At 39.6% G+C, this 18,033-nt stretch overlaps 1 protein-coding gene across 1 annotated transcript in view; it reads left to right on the plus strand.

The window, feature by feature from the left end:
- The window catches only part of LOC137648534 (E3 ubiquitin-protein ligase RMND5A-like), a 70,701-nt gene that overhangs the window by 26,012 nt on the left and 26,656 nt on the right, over positions 1–18,033 (plus strand). The window contains exons 3-6 of the mRNA XM_068381458.1: positions 55–189; positions 3,719–3,856; positions 10,491–10,623; positions 11,979–12,144. Coding sequence (XP_068237559.1) covers positions 55–189; positions 3,719–3,856; positions 10,491–10,623; positions 11,979–12,144 — 572 coding nt within the window. The remainder of the gene's footprint in view (positions 1–54; positions 190–3,718; positions 3,857–10,490; positions 10,624–11,978; positions 12,145–18,033) is intronic.

Consider the following 18,033-nt stretch of genomic DNA (forward strand, 5'->3'; position numbering starts at 1 on the left):
GGGATTGGACACACTGGTTTATAAAAAAAAATGATTAATGTAAATTTTTTTCAGAATTTTACTGCAGATTTTGGTTGCATAAACAATGACTCTGTCTTCAGTGGTGAAAAGCAGAATCTTATCAATGAAGTTATATGTCAGCACTTCTTTCGTGAGGGTCTACTAGACATTGCCGAAGAACACATAAAGGTATGTTTTGAATTGCTTCTTTGAAAATTAATTAAGGTTTTAGATATCATATAAGTGTGAGCAAAAACTGTATGCTACTGTGATATATCAGAGAAATCTTTAGATTTAGCAGGATTTAGAAAAGATGTATTTCTATAACTTCTCTGTTTGATACATATTACCTTACATAGCCTGTTATGTTCAAAATGTGTTGAACCTACTAATTTTTTTTTTTTTTAAAGAAAAATATGATAATTCAGTTGTGGGGAGATCTCCAAAGATTATCTAGCCTCTCAATGTTTCTATAGTATTAGTATTAAACTTCACTTCCGTAAGTAGGAAGTAGAATTTTGGAAATTGTCTCAGAAGGAAAGAGGTACCTCATTGTAATAGTTACAATATTGAAGATTTATTTTCTCCCATGACCTTGTATTTACAGCCACGCCCCTTCAGCCAGATATGTAATTTGTCCGGAGTTGTATCAAATATTGTACTGTAGTAGGATGATGATTTAGTAATCTAATAACATTTCTCTTTCAGGTTTAGTTTTAACCATTTTAGATTCCAGTGACAAAATTCACTGTCCACTTGTCAAACTTTCAAATTCTGATGACATAAATTTTCACTTTGATTGTAGTGAATAAAGAAAATTAGTGTAAGCTACTGCTTCCTCTGTATGATATGCACAGCTTTTCTTGAAAATGCCCTGACAAAATCAATCTTATGTAATAAGAAATAGCTTGATGATAACCCCAGAACTAAATTGATCCTTCAAAATTGTGATATCTCTGAAGCGGTGATGAAAGTGTCAATGAATTGTTAACGGGATAGTTGGTAATGACAGGTGGTGCGAGGGGAAGGACTTTCCACCTGTCACAAAATACCCACTCTCATCTTTGCCTGGAACTTGTACAGATGTACCATTGTGACTGCTCTCTTGACTGTTTGATCTTTCCTTAAAAGTAATAACCCTCTTTACATTGGTTCAACATGTATTAGTTCTGACTTTACGTCACTTATGCTTAAATATTAATTACAGATATAAAAATATTGTTACGCCGTTTTATACAATCTTACATCGGTCTTCACTTCAAACAACTATAAATGCAACTTGCAAAAAAAATATTTTATAAGATTAGTAGATACATGTAGTATACAAAGCATGAACATAAAATATACAATAAATAATGGAGTACATATGAAGGATAACATAGGCTACCTTTGACAACTTTGTTTACATCTCAAAGCCTTTTAATTAGTACATGTTCAAGTGTGTAACTATATTCAGACCAAAATTGCTGCTGGCTTCATTACTTTGAAAGAAACAGATAGTCCCTCTCCTTCTTGGAGGGAGCCTGACAATGTATTTCCAGACGACGACGCTGCTAAAGACTGCCCTAAGGACACTGTGGCATACCTTACATCTCAAGGGCATCTCATCTACAGGGAACCTCCTGCAAGCCATAGCAATGTCCTCTCCCTTCAGCACTTCATGGATCGTCACAAGGACGGAGTACGAATCTATTACTCTTAGCCAAACCAGCACTTATCAGTCTTGTTCAGCTGGAACTTTAGCTCTGTACTCAGCCTCCAGAGAGGAAAACTTCATGTTTATGGTGACTCAAGGGACTTGAAGTGTTTGCACACATTCTGAAAGCGCCTCTTTTGTTTTTCAGGCGTTCAAATGTGTGTCTACCCGAGTGTAAAGCTTATGCCTCTAGGAATGACATCTTTGGAATCCGTCCAAGGATAAGATTGAGACTACTCTCTCTTACTCTCTGAAGATTATGATTGAGGAGAGTCTTATCTAATGCTCAGGCAAAGGATGAAAACCTGGGACTGCTGTTGGATTGGGAATTTTTCCTTATACTCGTATCATAGAGGTAGCACATCATTTCCCAATCAGTGGGAACTGCTGAATCACTCTTAGTGACAAGGAAGAACTGTTGGTAAGGATAAGTTGGCTCACTCTTCAGACAATTTTCAGCAGGAAAAATAATCAGAAGTAGAGGTGCCAGAGGTCTCATAAAAGGTTGCTAGTTACTTTCTAGTGTGTGCTCTTCTCCTTTGAGAAGGACTGACATATCTCACTCACTGACTGTTGCCTTAAGGTTTGGTTTGGTAGCTCTGCAGACCAGGTATAAATGAGCATTGCTCCTACCTTTTTCATTACTGTCATGACATATGAGGAATATCTTGGCCCTTGGGAAGCTGGTCTCCCTCTTCAAGAGGGAGTATCGGGTCTCTTCCTTTGACTGATTTCTTCTTGGATCAGGCCGGGATCAAACTAGCTCCATAGGCCATGCGATAGGAAGGGTATTCATGTCTTTAGAGAGCTGCTGCTCTTCATTAGGAGGGAGTGACTGAGGTCACATTCTGACCAATTCCTTTGTGGTCAGTCAAACAGTAAAATGAGCTTTTGTGACAGCTTTCACTACAGCATTGATTGCAGGTAAGCATTCCCACTTACACCACCAGTCACTAGCGCCATATGCCAAATAAGGGTAGTGTTTATGTTGCCCTTGAAACCACTTCCCTTTCTGGGAGGGAGTAACAAAGATCATCGATAACTGTTTCCCCAACACTGGGGTATCTTGACAATGAGCTTGCTATGGCAAATACTGTACATCTGATCTATAACTGCGGTAGGCAATGCCCCCTCCCTGTGGGATACAAGGGGATGACCCAAAGTTGAGTGGTGTCCTGCTTTGCTAGCTCTCTGGTAGGTTATAAGAGAGAAAGACTACATTGGGGGCTGTAGAGAATGTCTATCTCCAGCTAGAGCCCTTTTCAGCAGATTTCTCGACTAAATCACTTGCTTTTGCTAAAAAAAGCTCCATAGTAGAGTTTTGATTCCTCCTCCTCAAAGATAGAATGACTGGCTTTTCTTGTTCCCCTCTCAAGAGGATGCAACAGCTGCAGGCATTTCATGATGAGCAACTATTCCATTCTCCTTGTAAAGGGGAGGATGGATTGAGTCTTACTAAACATTTCTCTTGGTGTGCCAGGTTTGACATTGTTGTTGTCATCTTTCTGTGAGTGAGATATGTTTTACATGTCCTAGTGCTGGTTTCCTTTTAAGCCAGTGTATATACTGGCTGAGGTCCTAAATGATTCTACATCCCCATGATTGCCTTTAGAGAGGTTGTTGAAGTCACCTTCCTTGCTCCCATACGAGACCAGGAAATGAAGACTCCCACCAACTAGTGAGTCTTCAAATTTTAAGGGAAGAAAGTTTTCTATACACACAGGAACAAATAGCAAATTCTAAAATAATTTGTATTTTTCCTTGCTATACAAACCTGAGTTTTTAGATTAAAATTAACCCTTCAATTATCCCTCTAGGTCTGAGGCCTAAGGACAAAAGTGGCTATTCTTTGACAGGTGGGTCAGTGGCTTCATACCACCTGTCAATACTAACTACCTTGTTCACAATTCAATGGTAATTCCAGTGCCGCAGAAGAGACATATTCCTATTCTAAAGATGCCTTTTGTAAAACTAGGAAAATTTCAAATTGTTTTAAATCATTTTTATACTGTATTTCAACAGGAGACTGGCTTAAGTCTACAAGATGAGTCACGAGAACCATATTTTGAGTTAAATAGAATTTTGGCTGCACTAAAGGATAGGAATCTTACTCCAGCACTTCAGTGGGCAGAAGAAAATAGAGATAAGCTAATAGCACAGGTGAGTCAATAATAAAATAGTTTAAACATTAAAATGTAATGTTAATAATATATTTTCTTTATTTACAGTAGGATTATTTTATTGTGCTTATTTGCTTAGGTTTAGCTACTAGTCTTTATGAATATTACATTCGTAGAATAATAAATGTTTTGACAAAGCTTTCCTGTCAATCTAATATTATGGTAATTTGATGCTGTTAACATAACATTTAACGCATCAGTCTTAACACATTTTATAGTGAATGGTTTACCTTTTAATGAAAAGTGCTTCACAGTAGAAGCTAAGCTGTTATACATAGTTATTATTAGTGATGTTCATCATAATGATAGTTGCTTTTTATTATCACCTTCCTTATTATTTCAATGAATCTTACTTGCTAGTCTTCATGCTTTCAACATATAAGTTACAGGCTTCGCGACCTAATTAAAAAAAGACAATTTTTTCCCACTCTCCCATTTTCTCAACTTTCCATCCCGTATGATGTCTAGTCATCCTAACGGATGGTGCGACGAGAGAATAATTAACCATATGCTTAGTTATAAACTAGTACTGACTTCATGTAATCTTTGTCACTGACCACGTGCAGACCTGCCTCTCCAGCTGAATTAGTATTTTAAAGTACAGTGTACTAGTAATTTGATATTAGAATTTGAAGAGTAAATATGGATATTTGCCAAATTATTTAAAGAAAATATGGCAGAAGAGGTCAAGTTTGTAATACAAGAAATGGCAGGTGGTAAGATTAAACCCCACCCAAATGGCTGTCAGAGAATTCATAGTCACTTTAGAATATAGGGGATTGAGATACTACTGCTTGAGAGTTATTGTGTCCTTTGACTGGCAAGATAGTACTACATTGAATCCATCTCTGGTAATGGCTCATTTTTCCTTTACCTACACATACTGTACACCCTCTTTCCTCATGCACCTGACAACATTTGAGGTGACAGAAAATTCTGGGGTTAACTACTGCTCTGTAATTGTTCAATAGGTATTATCCACTTGGTAAGGCTAAAGAAGACTTTTAGCTATGGTAAGCATCTCTTCTAGGATGACACTACAAAATCAAGCCATTGTTATCTAGTTTTGGGTAGTGCCATAGCCTCTTTACCATGGTCTTCTTCTGTCCTGGGTTAAAATGTTTTTGTTTGAGGGTACAGTCGGGTACACTGTTTTATGTTTCCTTATTTTCTTCCATTTGTGGGCTATTTTTTCTGTTCGAGTCTTTGGTCTTGTAGCATCCTGCTTTTCCAACTAGGGTTGTGGCTTAGCTGGTGATAATACTCTACAGTATCCTAATTTTATTGATCTAATGTTTATGATTACTTCAGTTAGCAGATTTGTATATACAGTAATTCCTCCGCTCTCCTGCGAGAGCTGAAATACGGCGAAGTAAATACTGTACTTGAGAAATTGTTAATGATATTTAGTCTCAGGGTAACTCTGTTGGCTCCCAAGCGGCCACATACCAAATAGTATCTAGACCTGCTGATACTCCTATCGAGGTACCAAGAGAGCTACCCCAATGGTAGCTGCACTTGCAGAGGTACCACAACTCAGTGTTATTCCTTGCACTTTACGGGTGGCAACTATCCAGTATCATCTCTGAGCGAAAGGCACTGCACTGCACTGAAGAGTGAAAATGTCTAGATATCTGCAAAGATATTCTGCTGCTGTCTAACAAGGAAAATGGGCCATCTTCTGTAATTGGTGTCAAAGGAGGAATACTTCTGACAGAGTATCTCTGCAATTGATTCTGATTTCCTCATCTACCTTAATCGAGAGGAGTTCCTCTTAGTGTCCATGGTGAAATGATATCGCTCGACTTTAAGCCAGGTTTTCAGAATGAAAGGTTCGGACCTTTTCTCTTCATGGGAATTGTCTATGCTCATGAGGAGTTTTGAACAATTCTGCCCTGAGTCCTCAGCACTCTCAAGCGGTCCCCTTACAATTCTTTGAGAAAGGTGTCAGATAGTGATATGGCCCTGAAGACTGTTTTCTTGCTTGCATTATCAAAGATAGTAGGAGAGTTGCCTGGCATTTTGTATGTAACAAGTCATTCCAAAGGATTCATTGACAACCCAGGGTTTCATGACTGGTGCTTCAAATCATCCATCTTTTCTCTACAGGAAGCGACATGCGGAGACTCTTCCTTATGACTGGAATGGGGAAGATGATACCCCAAAATCAATCAGATCCTCATACCCTGCAACTATGGACAGCATGGACAGTCCATCCAGGGAATGAGGGCACCCTAGCCTTGAGGAAGAGCCTGTCATTGGTTCAAGTCTTGAGGGTAGGAGTGTGGAAACACCAGACAACCTTCACTGCTCACTATCTATGGTAGTATATCCACAAATCCTTGAATATCTTTACCCTTGAACCCTTTTTTAGCTACTCGACAAGTTGGGGGAGCAAGTCTGGCTCCCTCACGGGACAATAAGCAACTCTTCCAAGATAGCTGTTTCTATCATAATGAGAGGTAAGAATGTCTTGCCTTTTTGCTCTTCCTTCGTCCCCTCCCTTGAGGTATAGCAATTGTGCCATTATGTGCTGGACCGGACGTTAAAAGCACACGAGTCTCAGTATCAAGTAACTTTACTTTATAACAAAGTATGCATTGAAGTATCTCCCCCATCCTCCTAGATGAGATAGAGGCTGAACAGAATGTATGCAAACCCGTTTTCCATGAATGACCACACATTCAGACAACATAACCTTACGGATATACGCTAGGTTCTTTCAATACCACCTATCAATCCCTTGGTAGGGACCAAGCCTAACACCTGTGACATCTTCATGGCCAGGCCGTTGGAATGTTGGCATGAGTCATCACTTTTGCTCCCTTACTGGACCAAATTTCTATTGACATTTCCTGGGTTAGTAAACCAGTCATTTTGGCTATAGGGACCTTCTCCCTCCTAAAAGTAAGTCTTCTATTAAAGGATGATGGTTTGTGTCGGAAGAAATCACAAATTTTGTATTTTCCCTGTTTATACACACTTGAGTCCTTTAAGTATTGGTTAATGCGTCTCCCATTGCCCCATTTATTGTAACGACTAGGTGGAGAGGGAGTGTAAAACATATTTTTTTTTTTTATTAAATATCGGGAAGATAGTGGCATCGATAGTTAAGGCATGATGATTACCAGCATATTGAAATATTAAATTTTATTAAAATTGTATCATTTGACAGTAAAATACTTATGTACTTATTTGTTTCCTTGCGAATGCAAACCTTGTCTCTCTTAGAATAAGGAATGTGTTCAGACGAGCTGAAATGGCTGTTGAAATCTTTGATGAGAGTTTTAGGATGGTGATTGAAGACCTATGGCTTGGAAGATTTTAATGAAAACAATTGTTTTATTGCTATAAAGTCCTTTTTATATATTTTTGTAACTATCCAGTCCTGCAAGCAATTCTTTTCTTACCTGAGAGCCTATTTATTTTAGGGAAAGATAATTATTTTAGTTTCTGATATAATTCCACCATTTTCTCTAATCTATACATTACTAGTACAGTATATGGGATTCTTTAATTAAAGTTTGCTGCACGTCTCTTTAATGTATGTTCTTATTTCTTTGTCTACTTGTTTATATATTCACAATTATTTTATGATTATCCTGAAATATGTATAAAGTGTCTAAGACAGTAGCTAAATAGGTTAAGACCATAACTAAATAGGGTTAAATCATAAAATGTGCCAACAAAATAATAGACACAGTGGAATATATTATGTTAGCTAGTCTTGCTCATGTGCACATTTGGTACACGTAGCCATGTACGTGTGTGTGTGGGAAGCAATATTTTTGGATTTGAGGATAGACGCTGAAATCCCTTACATATACATAATACAAAAAACTTTGAAGTCCATTTTCTCAAAATATTAAATTTTTAGAGAAAAACTGTTTTTACTTTTTTAATATACGTACACCAATTTTTGTCATTTAGATATGAAAAGATGTGGAATTTACAGTTTACATTTTGTAAATTTGCTTTAAGCAGAAAAAGAAAAAAATTACATATGAAAAACAATGACTTAAAAATAACACAATACTGTATGTAGATTGATGAAATAATAAAGAATATGCAGTATAAAAAAAAGTACAAAGAAAACTTTCCAATGTAAAACTGTATAGAATTATCATTCAATTGGTACTTAAATAAGAAAAATAAGTTGAGAAAGAGAAAGTAGATAGCATTTAAAGTAAACCCAAAATAATGTTTAACGGAGCCGAGTCGCACACCTTAACAACAGGTGGTGTTTGGGGTAAAGGTAGCCCCACCTATCTTCTTGTCAAAGATTCTTCAATTTTATCTGAAGCCTCGGCAAGTACAGTAGTACTGTTGTGCATTATCCTGGGTTGTTTAATATTTTGCTCATACTTTTTAATTTTAATGGTTTTTATTGACTTTGTGTTCATAATGGAAGAAAGCAGCAATGCAAGTGTAGGTTAGGCACTCCATTGGTTTATGTTTAATTTAGCGATAGCTGTATTCATTTTGCAATTACTGTAGGTGCATAATTGTTTGAAATTATCTTATTTTTCTGATTATGGATCATAGTCTCCCCTAAAGGCATGCATATTCTTTGAGGATCTGGAAGGGTAAGTCTTCTCTGGCATTATTCTTGGAAGCTTTTCCTTGAAGACTGCTAAACTTAAGTTATCTAAGGAAGGCCAAGCATTTCTTAGCTTTTACAGGTAGACCCTTGATGTCTTTTTGAGGGAGAGTGTAGCTAAGGCTACTTTACCCCAGGTATTCCCAGTGTCGATGACCCTTGTGTTGATCCTTGAAATGCTCCTCGCCAAAGCTTCTTCCCCCATAGTGCATGTCGTCTGGTGCTTGTCCCGTGTGATTAGTTTCAGCATATTCTCCTGTTCCCGTCACTCCTATGTGACTACTCATCCCTGTGATGGCTGATAGGAGGTTGCTGGAATCATCTCCTTCACTCCTGTACTGGACCAGGGAGACTGCCATTTTCTAAAAAAAAAAAAAAAAAAAAAAAGAATCAGTTACTGTACTTTAGTTCTAGGAGGACTTCCAACCCCCTGATTAGTGAGTTTCGATATTTTAAAGGATGGAAGCTTTGTATATGCATAGGAACAAATGACATATTTTTAAAATAATTTATATTTCTTATAGCCATACAAACAAGGAGGATTTATAAAAGGTAGAAGTTGCACTGACCAAATTTTCATCTTAAGACATGTACAACAATGCGTAGAATATAGAAATGCCCTTTTGATGGCATTTGTGGACTATGAAAAGCTTTTGATAGTGTGCACTGGCCAATTTTATGGAGAGTTCTGCATTATTATGGAATTCCTCATAAATACAGTATGTAAATTTGGTTAAGTCTGTTCATGAGCATAGCAAGTGCAAAGGTAATGTTAATGGAGTCTTGTCAAATGAATTTCCAGTGAACAGCGGAGTACTCCAAGGGAATGTGTAGTCATCTATGTAGCTTATCCTCCTCATGGATTTTGTAATGCATAGAACATTCAGAGATAGTGGAGAAGGATTGGACTGGATTAGTGATAGGAATTTAGCAGACCTAGAGTATGCTGATCATGCTGGTGAAGAAGGACCGGACTGGATTGGTGATAGGAATTTAGCAGACCTTGTGTATGCTGATGATGATGTCCTTGTTAGCAGAACACCATAGGATTTGCAATGCTCGCCTACCAGAATGCATGAAATATCACACGAGGTTGGGCTGAAGATAAATAGAAGAAAGACAGAGATGATGAGAAGGGAGTAGGCAGTTGAAGATGAAATATCATTAAAAGGAGGAAGGATTAATGAGGTAGAATCATTTCAAGTATTTAGGAACTATGATCTCCAATACAGGGTCTATAGAATTAGAGTTTAGTGAAAGATCGAAAAAAGTAAAACAGACAATGGCTAGGTCAAGTAAAATTTAGTAATAAAATTGCCTGAAATTACACATAAAAATCAAACTATATATCAGTTTAGTGAGATTGGTGTTACTGTATGGATACGAGTCATGGTATGACAATGAAACAATCTCCAATAGATTTAGTAGATTTGAAAACAAAGCCCTCAGAAGGATATTGAGAGTCAAATGCCTGGACAGGATTAGAAATGAAACTTTAGGAGAGATTACTAGAGTGCCATGCATTGATGAGATCATGATGAGAGGTAGATGGAGATGGTTTGGGCATACTCTTTGCACTCCCTAAGAGAGAGAACGTTTTGGGCTCCACAAGGCGCTAGAAGAGTTGGAAGACCCAGGCCTACATTGCTGAGGACTATGAAGTGCAAAGTAGGAGATGATGAATGGAGAAGTATTGAATTAAAAGCTAAAGATAGAAACAACTGGCAAAATCTAACCGAGGCCCTTTGCGTCACTAGCTGTAGGAGGAGATGATGATACAAACCTGAGTCATTTTAAACATCCCATATCAACCATCACTCTCAGGCCTAAGCAGGTCAAAGGGGAAGACTCTGACAGGAGAGTGTATGTGTCTACCTCAACAATTTTTGTTAGCTACCTTGGTAACAATTTCAATGACTTTCAAGTTTGTTGAAGACATTTCTTATTTTTAAGGACTCATCTGTATACTGTATCTAGGAAAAATACAAATTATTTCTAATATTTATTTTAACAGCGTAGTACTTTGGAATTCAAGTTGCATCGGTTAGCATACATCAACCTTCTTAGCCAAGGCCCAAGTAGAGTTCCACAAGCAATTGAATATGCCAGGCAGAACTTTACGCCATTTGTTTTTCAACATGAAAAGGGTAAGTACCGCAATGAATATGGAAAACCAGTGTTGAAGTTATATTTTGCCAGTAATACAGTAATTTGTGAAAAAACATGGTAAACAACAGTGTAAAATGTTTAGAACATGGTTGGTAACTGTTATATCAATAGGTAATGTTGCTTACAAAATAACTTCGCAAATTATATTCAAAATATCTATAGACCTCTTTTATCCGTTCAATGAAAGAAAATTTAAAGCAAAAGATTTTAATCTGTAAATGAAAGTACAACCCCTTTGGTACTGAAAATCATAAACAAGTACACTCATATTAATTACCATAAAACTTTGACATCCCAAATTAATTTCCATAAAACTTTGACATCACAAATTAATTTCCATAAAACTTTGACATCCCAAGAGCAAAGTGTGAGTGTGCTCATACTTCCTCATGAAATGGTTGTTTCAAGAACTTCATTATTCCTGGTTTTTCCTACATTTTGTTCCTTATTGTTCTACAAAATATTGTAACCTTGACATGGCTATACAGTTATTTCCAGATTTCCATAGCAATCATTATCATCATGTGTTATTTCTTTTGACCAATTATTATTCCCATTCCATGTGACTAAATCACTTGTCCGCTAACTAAAAACTTCATTTATATCCTATATAGTAACCGTATCCCAAATATCCTTCCACTTGAGCGATATGCATATTGTACGTAGCTTTATTGAGGAAAGAATTACTCTTGCTTCTGTTACAGTAACCTTGTTGCGTGATCTATGTAATCAACACTTCGTGAAGGTGACAAGGTCTTCTTTAGCCATATTCTTGAATATTTATAAAATTAATTTGAATTTGTATGATGAATGGAACCATGGAGATAGGGTTATCATTACTGATATTATACATGATGATAGCATATACTTCATTAAAAAGAAATATATATATATATATATATATATATATATATATATATATATATATATATATATATATATATATATATATATATATATATATATATATATATATATATATATATATATATTTTAGAGTAATCTAGGTAGTCAAGTAACAAATTGTATAAATATAAACCATATGAAATAGTTATTGTTGAATCAACATTAAATTAAAGTCCACCATGAGACTCTTATTGGTATCAATTCTTTTGTTATGTTAGACGTAAGCAGACACTTAAGTTAGAGACAGAGGTCAGTACTGAAAGGGTTAATATCTCCATTATTTTTGTTGGTCAAACTTTCAGGATAAGTGTTTGAATATCAAACTTGTATTTGAAGAACTGTATAGTAAGAAATTTATCCTAAAATCTTACAAGATATGTGTAGTAGAGTATATGGACATTGTTAATAATTATTATCTCTTTTTCAGTGATTCAATCTCTAATGGGATGTCTATTGTATGTGAAGGGTGGATTAGCCAATTCCCCTTATGCAGATTTATTAAGCCCTCATCAGTGGACAGAGATATGTGATGTCTTTACTCGAGATGCTTGCGCACTTCTAGGTCTCTCTGTTGACAGTTCCCTTGCAGTATGGTTAGTACTTTCTGGGGCTCACATCATATTGAATATATTAATGTCTATTATAATTACAATCCAGGCCATATCTTGACAAATTGTTTTTATAAATTGTTATTTTACGTTTTTGGGTGTGTAGTTGCTGTCATATTCGAGGATCCTATTAAATCTATTCTAGCTTGTAATTATAATTGACAAAAATGGTAGGAATATAATTTTTATGTCAGATATTATGTCAGGTTTTTTGTGTTATTTTCACACTATATACATACATGGAGGTATATGCCTAGCGAAGGGTAGCATCATGCTTCATGCTGGCATCAGGGATTACATATCACATAAGGCTGTATTTAGGGATTGCTGGATAGAGGTCATCCTCTATGTGGTGTTGTCTGGATTTCCACTCTGGAAAATGGTGGTCATTCCACCGTGATTACCATAATCCCCATTGTCAGTGCAGTCATCCATTTAAGTGCCTTTGTTTTTCAACAGGTCTTTATTGCCGGTATAAATAATTTCTTAACTACTAAAATCATTAGTACCCTAACACTGTCCTATATCATTTTCTTTCTTAAAAATCTCTAAACCATTCCCTTTCTCCAAAATGCCTCACTTCTTTCAACTACAACCCCCCCCCCCCCCCCCTCTATAGACTGATGATAAAAAGATGATGTAACCAAGGACCTGCGTTTGTGGGGTTTTTTTTTTAGACACAAGCCTAGTTTAAAAACTTGATACACTCATACATGAAATATAAGGTATATACACAAATGATATATCAAACATTACATCTTTGAGACTTGCAGATAGTATTTCATTGACAAGAAATTTGGATCGATGGCTTACACAGGTTTACACCATGTTAAGTATTTCGGTAAAGAAGATTTTTTTATATAGTACAGTAGTTTAGTTTTATTCTATTTATAAGAGCCATAAATTAAAAATTAGGTAAATCCATACTGTTAACCATTCACAAAATATACTTCAATGGTACAACTTGATAAAGTTACAAAGCCAATACAGTAGCGCTTCAGTCGAGATAGTTATCTGATAGAACCTGTATAGTACTTAATACTTTTGAGTAAAGTTATCAAAGGTAGCTTATGTTTTCCTTCTTATGAATTTATATTTTTTGTGTATGCTATATATACTATTACTATGTTTATAAGGAGTCTATGTACTGCACTCCATAGTATTTACTGATTCTGTAAATAGATGAAACAAAAGGTTTTCCAGTCTTCATCTAAATTGTTTGATGTAGAGACCGATGAATAATTGTACTTATATTTGGAATACTGGTGTTATTTTGTATATTTCTTTAACAATATATTCAATATATATATATATATATATATATATATATATATATATATATATATATGTATATATATATGCATATATATATTTATTTATATATACATATATATATATATATATATATATATATATATATATATATATATATATATATATATATATATATATATATATATATGCATTTTTCAATATTAAACTTAGCCGGTGATCATATAAGCTGCAGCTCTGCTGCCCGACAGAAAAACCTACGGTCAAAATACGCCAGCGATCGCTATGCAGGTGGGGGTGTACATCAACAGCGCCATCTGTCGAGCAGGTACTTAGTACTCCAAGTAAACAAAGAACCAATTTTCTCTCTGTCGTGCCACCGGCAAGACCTACTAAATTCGCTGTTGCTTACTGGATTGGTTTTCACAGATTTTGGTGAAGTACACATTTCTAGTTATTAGCTTTCGCTTTGCAGAGGTTATCTTCAATACTTCCTTGCATTCTTTTGTTGAATTTTGGATTATTTGTTGACGACTTGGATAGATTTTGAATTCCCCTTTGACTAATTCAAGATGGCTGACCCTTCTCAAGTCCCTAAATACAGAAAGTGTAGTGCTAGGGACTGTTCAAGGCGTCTTCCGAAGGCCTCTATCGATCCGCACACCGTTTGTTCCAATTATCGGGGTAAAACCTGTCAATTGGAAGATCGATGTGTGGAATGCGTTGGGCTTTCGGAATTCGATTTTCTCGAATTCCTGAAATATTCACGTAGGCTAGAGAGAGATAGAGTCAGGAGAAGTTCATCTCGCTCCGTTGATATTTCCTCTCCTCATGCCCCACAACCTATTCCTTCCCCTGTAGTGGTTGCTCCTGATCCCCCTTCTAGCACTCAACAACCTTCGATGGCAGATATGATGCGTGCCATCCAGGCTCTGGGTGAGAGAGTCGAGTCATTGGCGAGTGACCGTAACCAACTCATGGCAGACGTCAGGGAGTTGAAGGGTAAGAGTGCAGTGGGTAGTGACAAAGTGAGTGGTAGTGTTGTGGAAAGTGTTAGTGTTGCGCTTGAGGGTGCGTCTGTTCGTGCCTGTCGTCCTCCCAGTCCGGGACCTCTTGCAAGCTCCCAAGCCCAGGGGAGAAGCAATGTCGTACGACCAAAGGGTTCGACAGGCTTTAATCAGCGGACAGACGTTCCCTCCGTGGTTTCGGACGTATCTTGCCAAGATCGCCCCACCCACAAGAAGACGAGAGAGCCCATTTATTCCTCGTCTGCGGAAGATGTTTCTCGGAAGAAACAATGGACCAAGGTCTCACGGCCTCTTAAACGCAAGTCGGTCCCTTCCGCGCAAGTCCAACGGCCCAGTTGTAGCCACTGGGTCAGTTCGGACTCGCTGCAGTCTTCCGATGACTGCACACCTCCTAAGAGAGGCAAAGCGGTACCGCAACAGGCAGTAACACCGTCTGTTGCCGCACCTGCTACTGTAGACCCTAAGTGGTCTTTGCTGCAGACCATGCAGATGCAGTTAACATCTTTAATGCAGGACTTTCGTGCGGAGAAGGTTGACGCTGCACCCGTTAGCCTACAACCAACCACGGTTGTGCGTCCAGTGGACGCTGAGGCTACCTTCTCCCGCACTCCAGCTGTGAGAGTCCCGCCACCCATGCGCAGTGTACCCTGCCAGCCGCATGTTGACGTTCAGCGACGCACGGAACCCTCCGTTGACGTTCGCGAGTTACAACAACAACCTAAGTTGTTTTGTTTTGACGCGGTGCGTCAACCTCCGCAACCCAGTGTGGTTACCACTACTCGCCCACAGCAGACTAGACAGTCAGGAGTAGACGCTTTGCGCCCCCGCGCTGCTATGGTTGTTGCCAGCTCACAGACTGGCCAACAGTTCCATGACGTTGCGTCTAGTGCAGTCACGCATGCACCCGTGCTGCCGGACTCAGCTGACCAGCCAATTCCTACTCCTTTGCCGCTTCCTCCTCAGTATTCAGACGATGGACTCTCTGATGATGACGACGCTGCACACCTTGACGACCCGCACACGGACATCGACGAACCCAAGACCACTCCTCCCTCCTTGGACTTTAGGAAAGTTCTGGCACTTCAAGGAGATGTATCCTGATCAGTTTGTTTCTGCAGCCCCACGCTCTCCTCCATCTGAGTTCGCTTTAGGCACGCAGTCATCCGCGCCTGCCTTTACGAAGCTCGTCCTCGCCCGCTCGTCCAAGAGAGCTTTAAGAGTGTTGGGAGATTGGATGCAGTCCAAAAAGCACCTTGGGAAGACAGCGTTCTTGTTTCCCCCTGCGAAACTCGCTTCCAGATCGAGCGTCTGGTATGCCACGGGAGAAGTTCTCGGCTTGGGAGTTCCTGCCTCTGCCCAGGGCGACTTCTCAAGTCTAGTAGACTCTCCCCGCAGGCTAGCCATGAGACGCTCCAAGATTTGTTGGACTCCTTCAGACCTAGACCATCTGATGAAAGGAGTGTTCAGAGCCTTCGAGGTTTTTAACTTTTTGGATTGGTGTTTGGGAGCTTTGAGCAGGAAGACCTCCCCTTCTGACAAGGAAACTTCCATGCTCGTGATGTCCTGCATGGACAAGGCCATACGGGATGGTTCCAGTGAGCTTGCGGCTTCGTTCGTTTCCGGGGTCCTCAAGAAACGGGAAAACCTTTGCTCCTTCTTGTCTGCTGGAGTAACACAATGTCAGAGATCGGAACTTATGTTTGCACCTCTCTCAAAGTGCCTTTTCCCAGAGGAGTTGATAAAGGAGATTGCTGCCTCCTTGATTCAAAAAGACACGCATGACCTGGTTGCGTCATCTGCCCACAAAGCCACCCCTTTGCCTACCGTGTCTAGACCCAGGATGGATACTCCAGCGTCAAGATTTATTCCGCCCTTTCGTGGCAGAGCCTCCAGCAGAGGAGGTGCTCGTGCCGAAGGTAAACGTGGGAGTAAGAAGAAAGGTACCAAGTCCTTTAGAGGCAGAGTCTGACTGCCACCTTCTTCAGACAGCAGTGGGAGCCAGACTCAAGAACTACTGGCAGTCCTGGGAGAACAGGGGCGCAGATGCACAATCTGTGAAGTTGCTCAGAGAAGGGTACAAGATCCCGTTCTTGCGCAAGCCCCCTCTAGCAACGACTCCCATCGACCTCTCTCCCAGGTACAGAGAGGAGGACAAGAGACTAGCTTTGAAGCAAGAGGTGTCTCTCTTACTAGGAAAGGGAGCGGTAGTCAAAGTCCGGGACCATCAATCCCCGGGCTTCTACAACCGTCTCTTCTTAGTGGTAAAGAAGACAGGAGGGTGGAGACCGGTGCTAGACGTCAGTGCTCTGAATGTCTTTGTCACAAAGCAGACGTTCTCCATGGAGACGACAAAGTCTGTTCTAGCAGCGGTCAGGAAGGAAGACTGGATGGTCTCTTTAGACCTCAAGGACGCTTACTTTCACGTCCCCATCCACCCAGATTCCCAACCTTTTCTAAGGTTCGTTTATGGGAAGGTTGTCTACCAATTTCAAGCCCTGTGCTTTGGCCTAAGCACGGCGCCTCTTGTCTTTACGAAACTGATGAGGAATATTGCCAAATTCCTGCATTTAGCAGACATCAGAGCCTCCCTCTTTTTGGACGACTGGCTTCTAAGAGCTTCGTCCAGTTGTCGCTGTCTGGAGAATCTAAAGTGGACTCTAGATCTGACCAAGGAATTGGGTCTCCTGGTCAATATGGAAAAGTCCCAACTGGTCCCATCCCAAACTATAGTGTACCTAGGGATGGAGATTCACAGTCAAGCTTTTCGGGCTTTTCCGTCGGCCCCCAGAATAAGTCAAGCCCAAGGATGCGTCCAGAACATGCTAAAGAAGGACCGATGTTCAGTCAGACAGTGGATGAGTCTGATAGGGACGCTTTCATCACTGGACCAGTTCATTGCGTTAGGGAGACTGCACCTCCGTCCCCTTCAATTTCACCTAGCTGTTCACTGGAGAAAGGACAAGACGCTAGAAGCGGTCTCGATCCCCATTTCCGAGAAGATGAAGTCATCACTGACTTGGTGGAAGGACAACATCTACCTCAGAGAGGGTCTGCCCCTGGCTGTTCAGACCCCCAACCACGTTCTCTTCTCGGACGCATCGGACACGGGCTGGGGTGCGACATTAGACGGTCGGGAATGCTCGGGCACTTGGATCTCGGATCAAAGAACGTTACATATCAACTGCAAGGAGCTACTGGCAGTTCATCTGGCCTTGAAAAGCTTCAAGTCCCTCCTTCTAGGCAAGGTGGTGGAGGTGAACTCGGACAACACCACGGCCTTGGCGTACATCTCCAAGCAAGGAGGGACCCATTCTATGACGTTGTACGAGATCGCAAGGGACCTCCTCACCTGGTCAAGAGATCTAAACCTGTCTCTAGTAACGAGGTTCATTCAAGGCAACATGAATGTCATGGCGGACCGCCTCAGTCGGAAGGGTCAAATCATCCCAACAGAATGGACCCTACACAAGAATGTGTGCAAGAGACTATGGGCCACATGGGGCCAACCTACCATAGATCTCTTTGCAACCTCGATGACCAAGAGGCTCCCAAATTATTGCTCGCCAATCCCGGA

This window comes from Palaemon carinicauda, chromosome 1 (genome assembly GCF_036898095.1).
Source record: "Palaemon carinicauda isolate YSFRI2023 chromosome 1, ASM3689809v2, whole genome shotgun sequence".
Taxonomy (NCBI): Eukaryota; Metazoa; Arthropoda; class Malacostraca; order Decapoda; family Palaemonidae; genus Palaemon; species Palaemon carinicauda.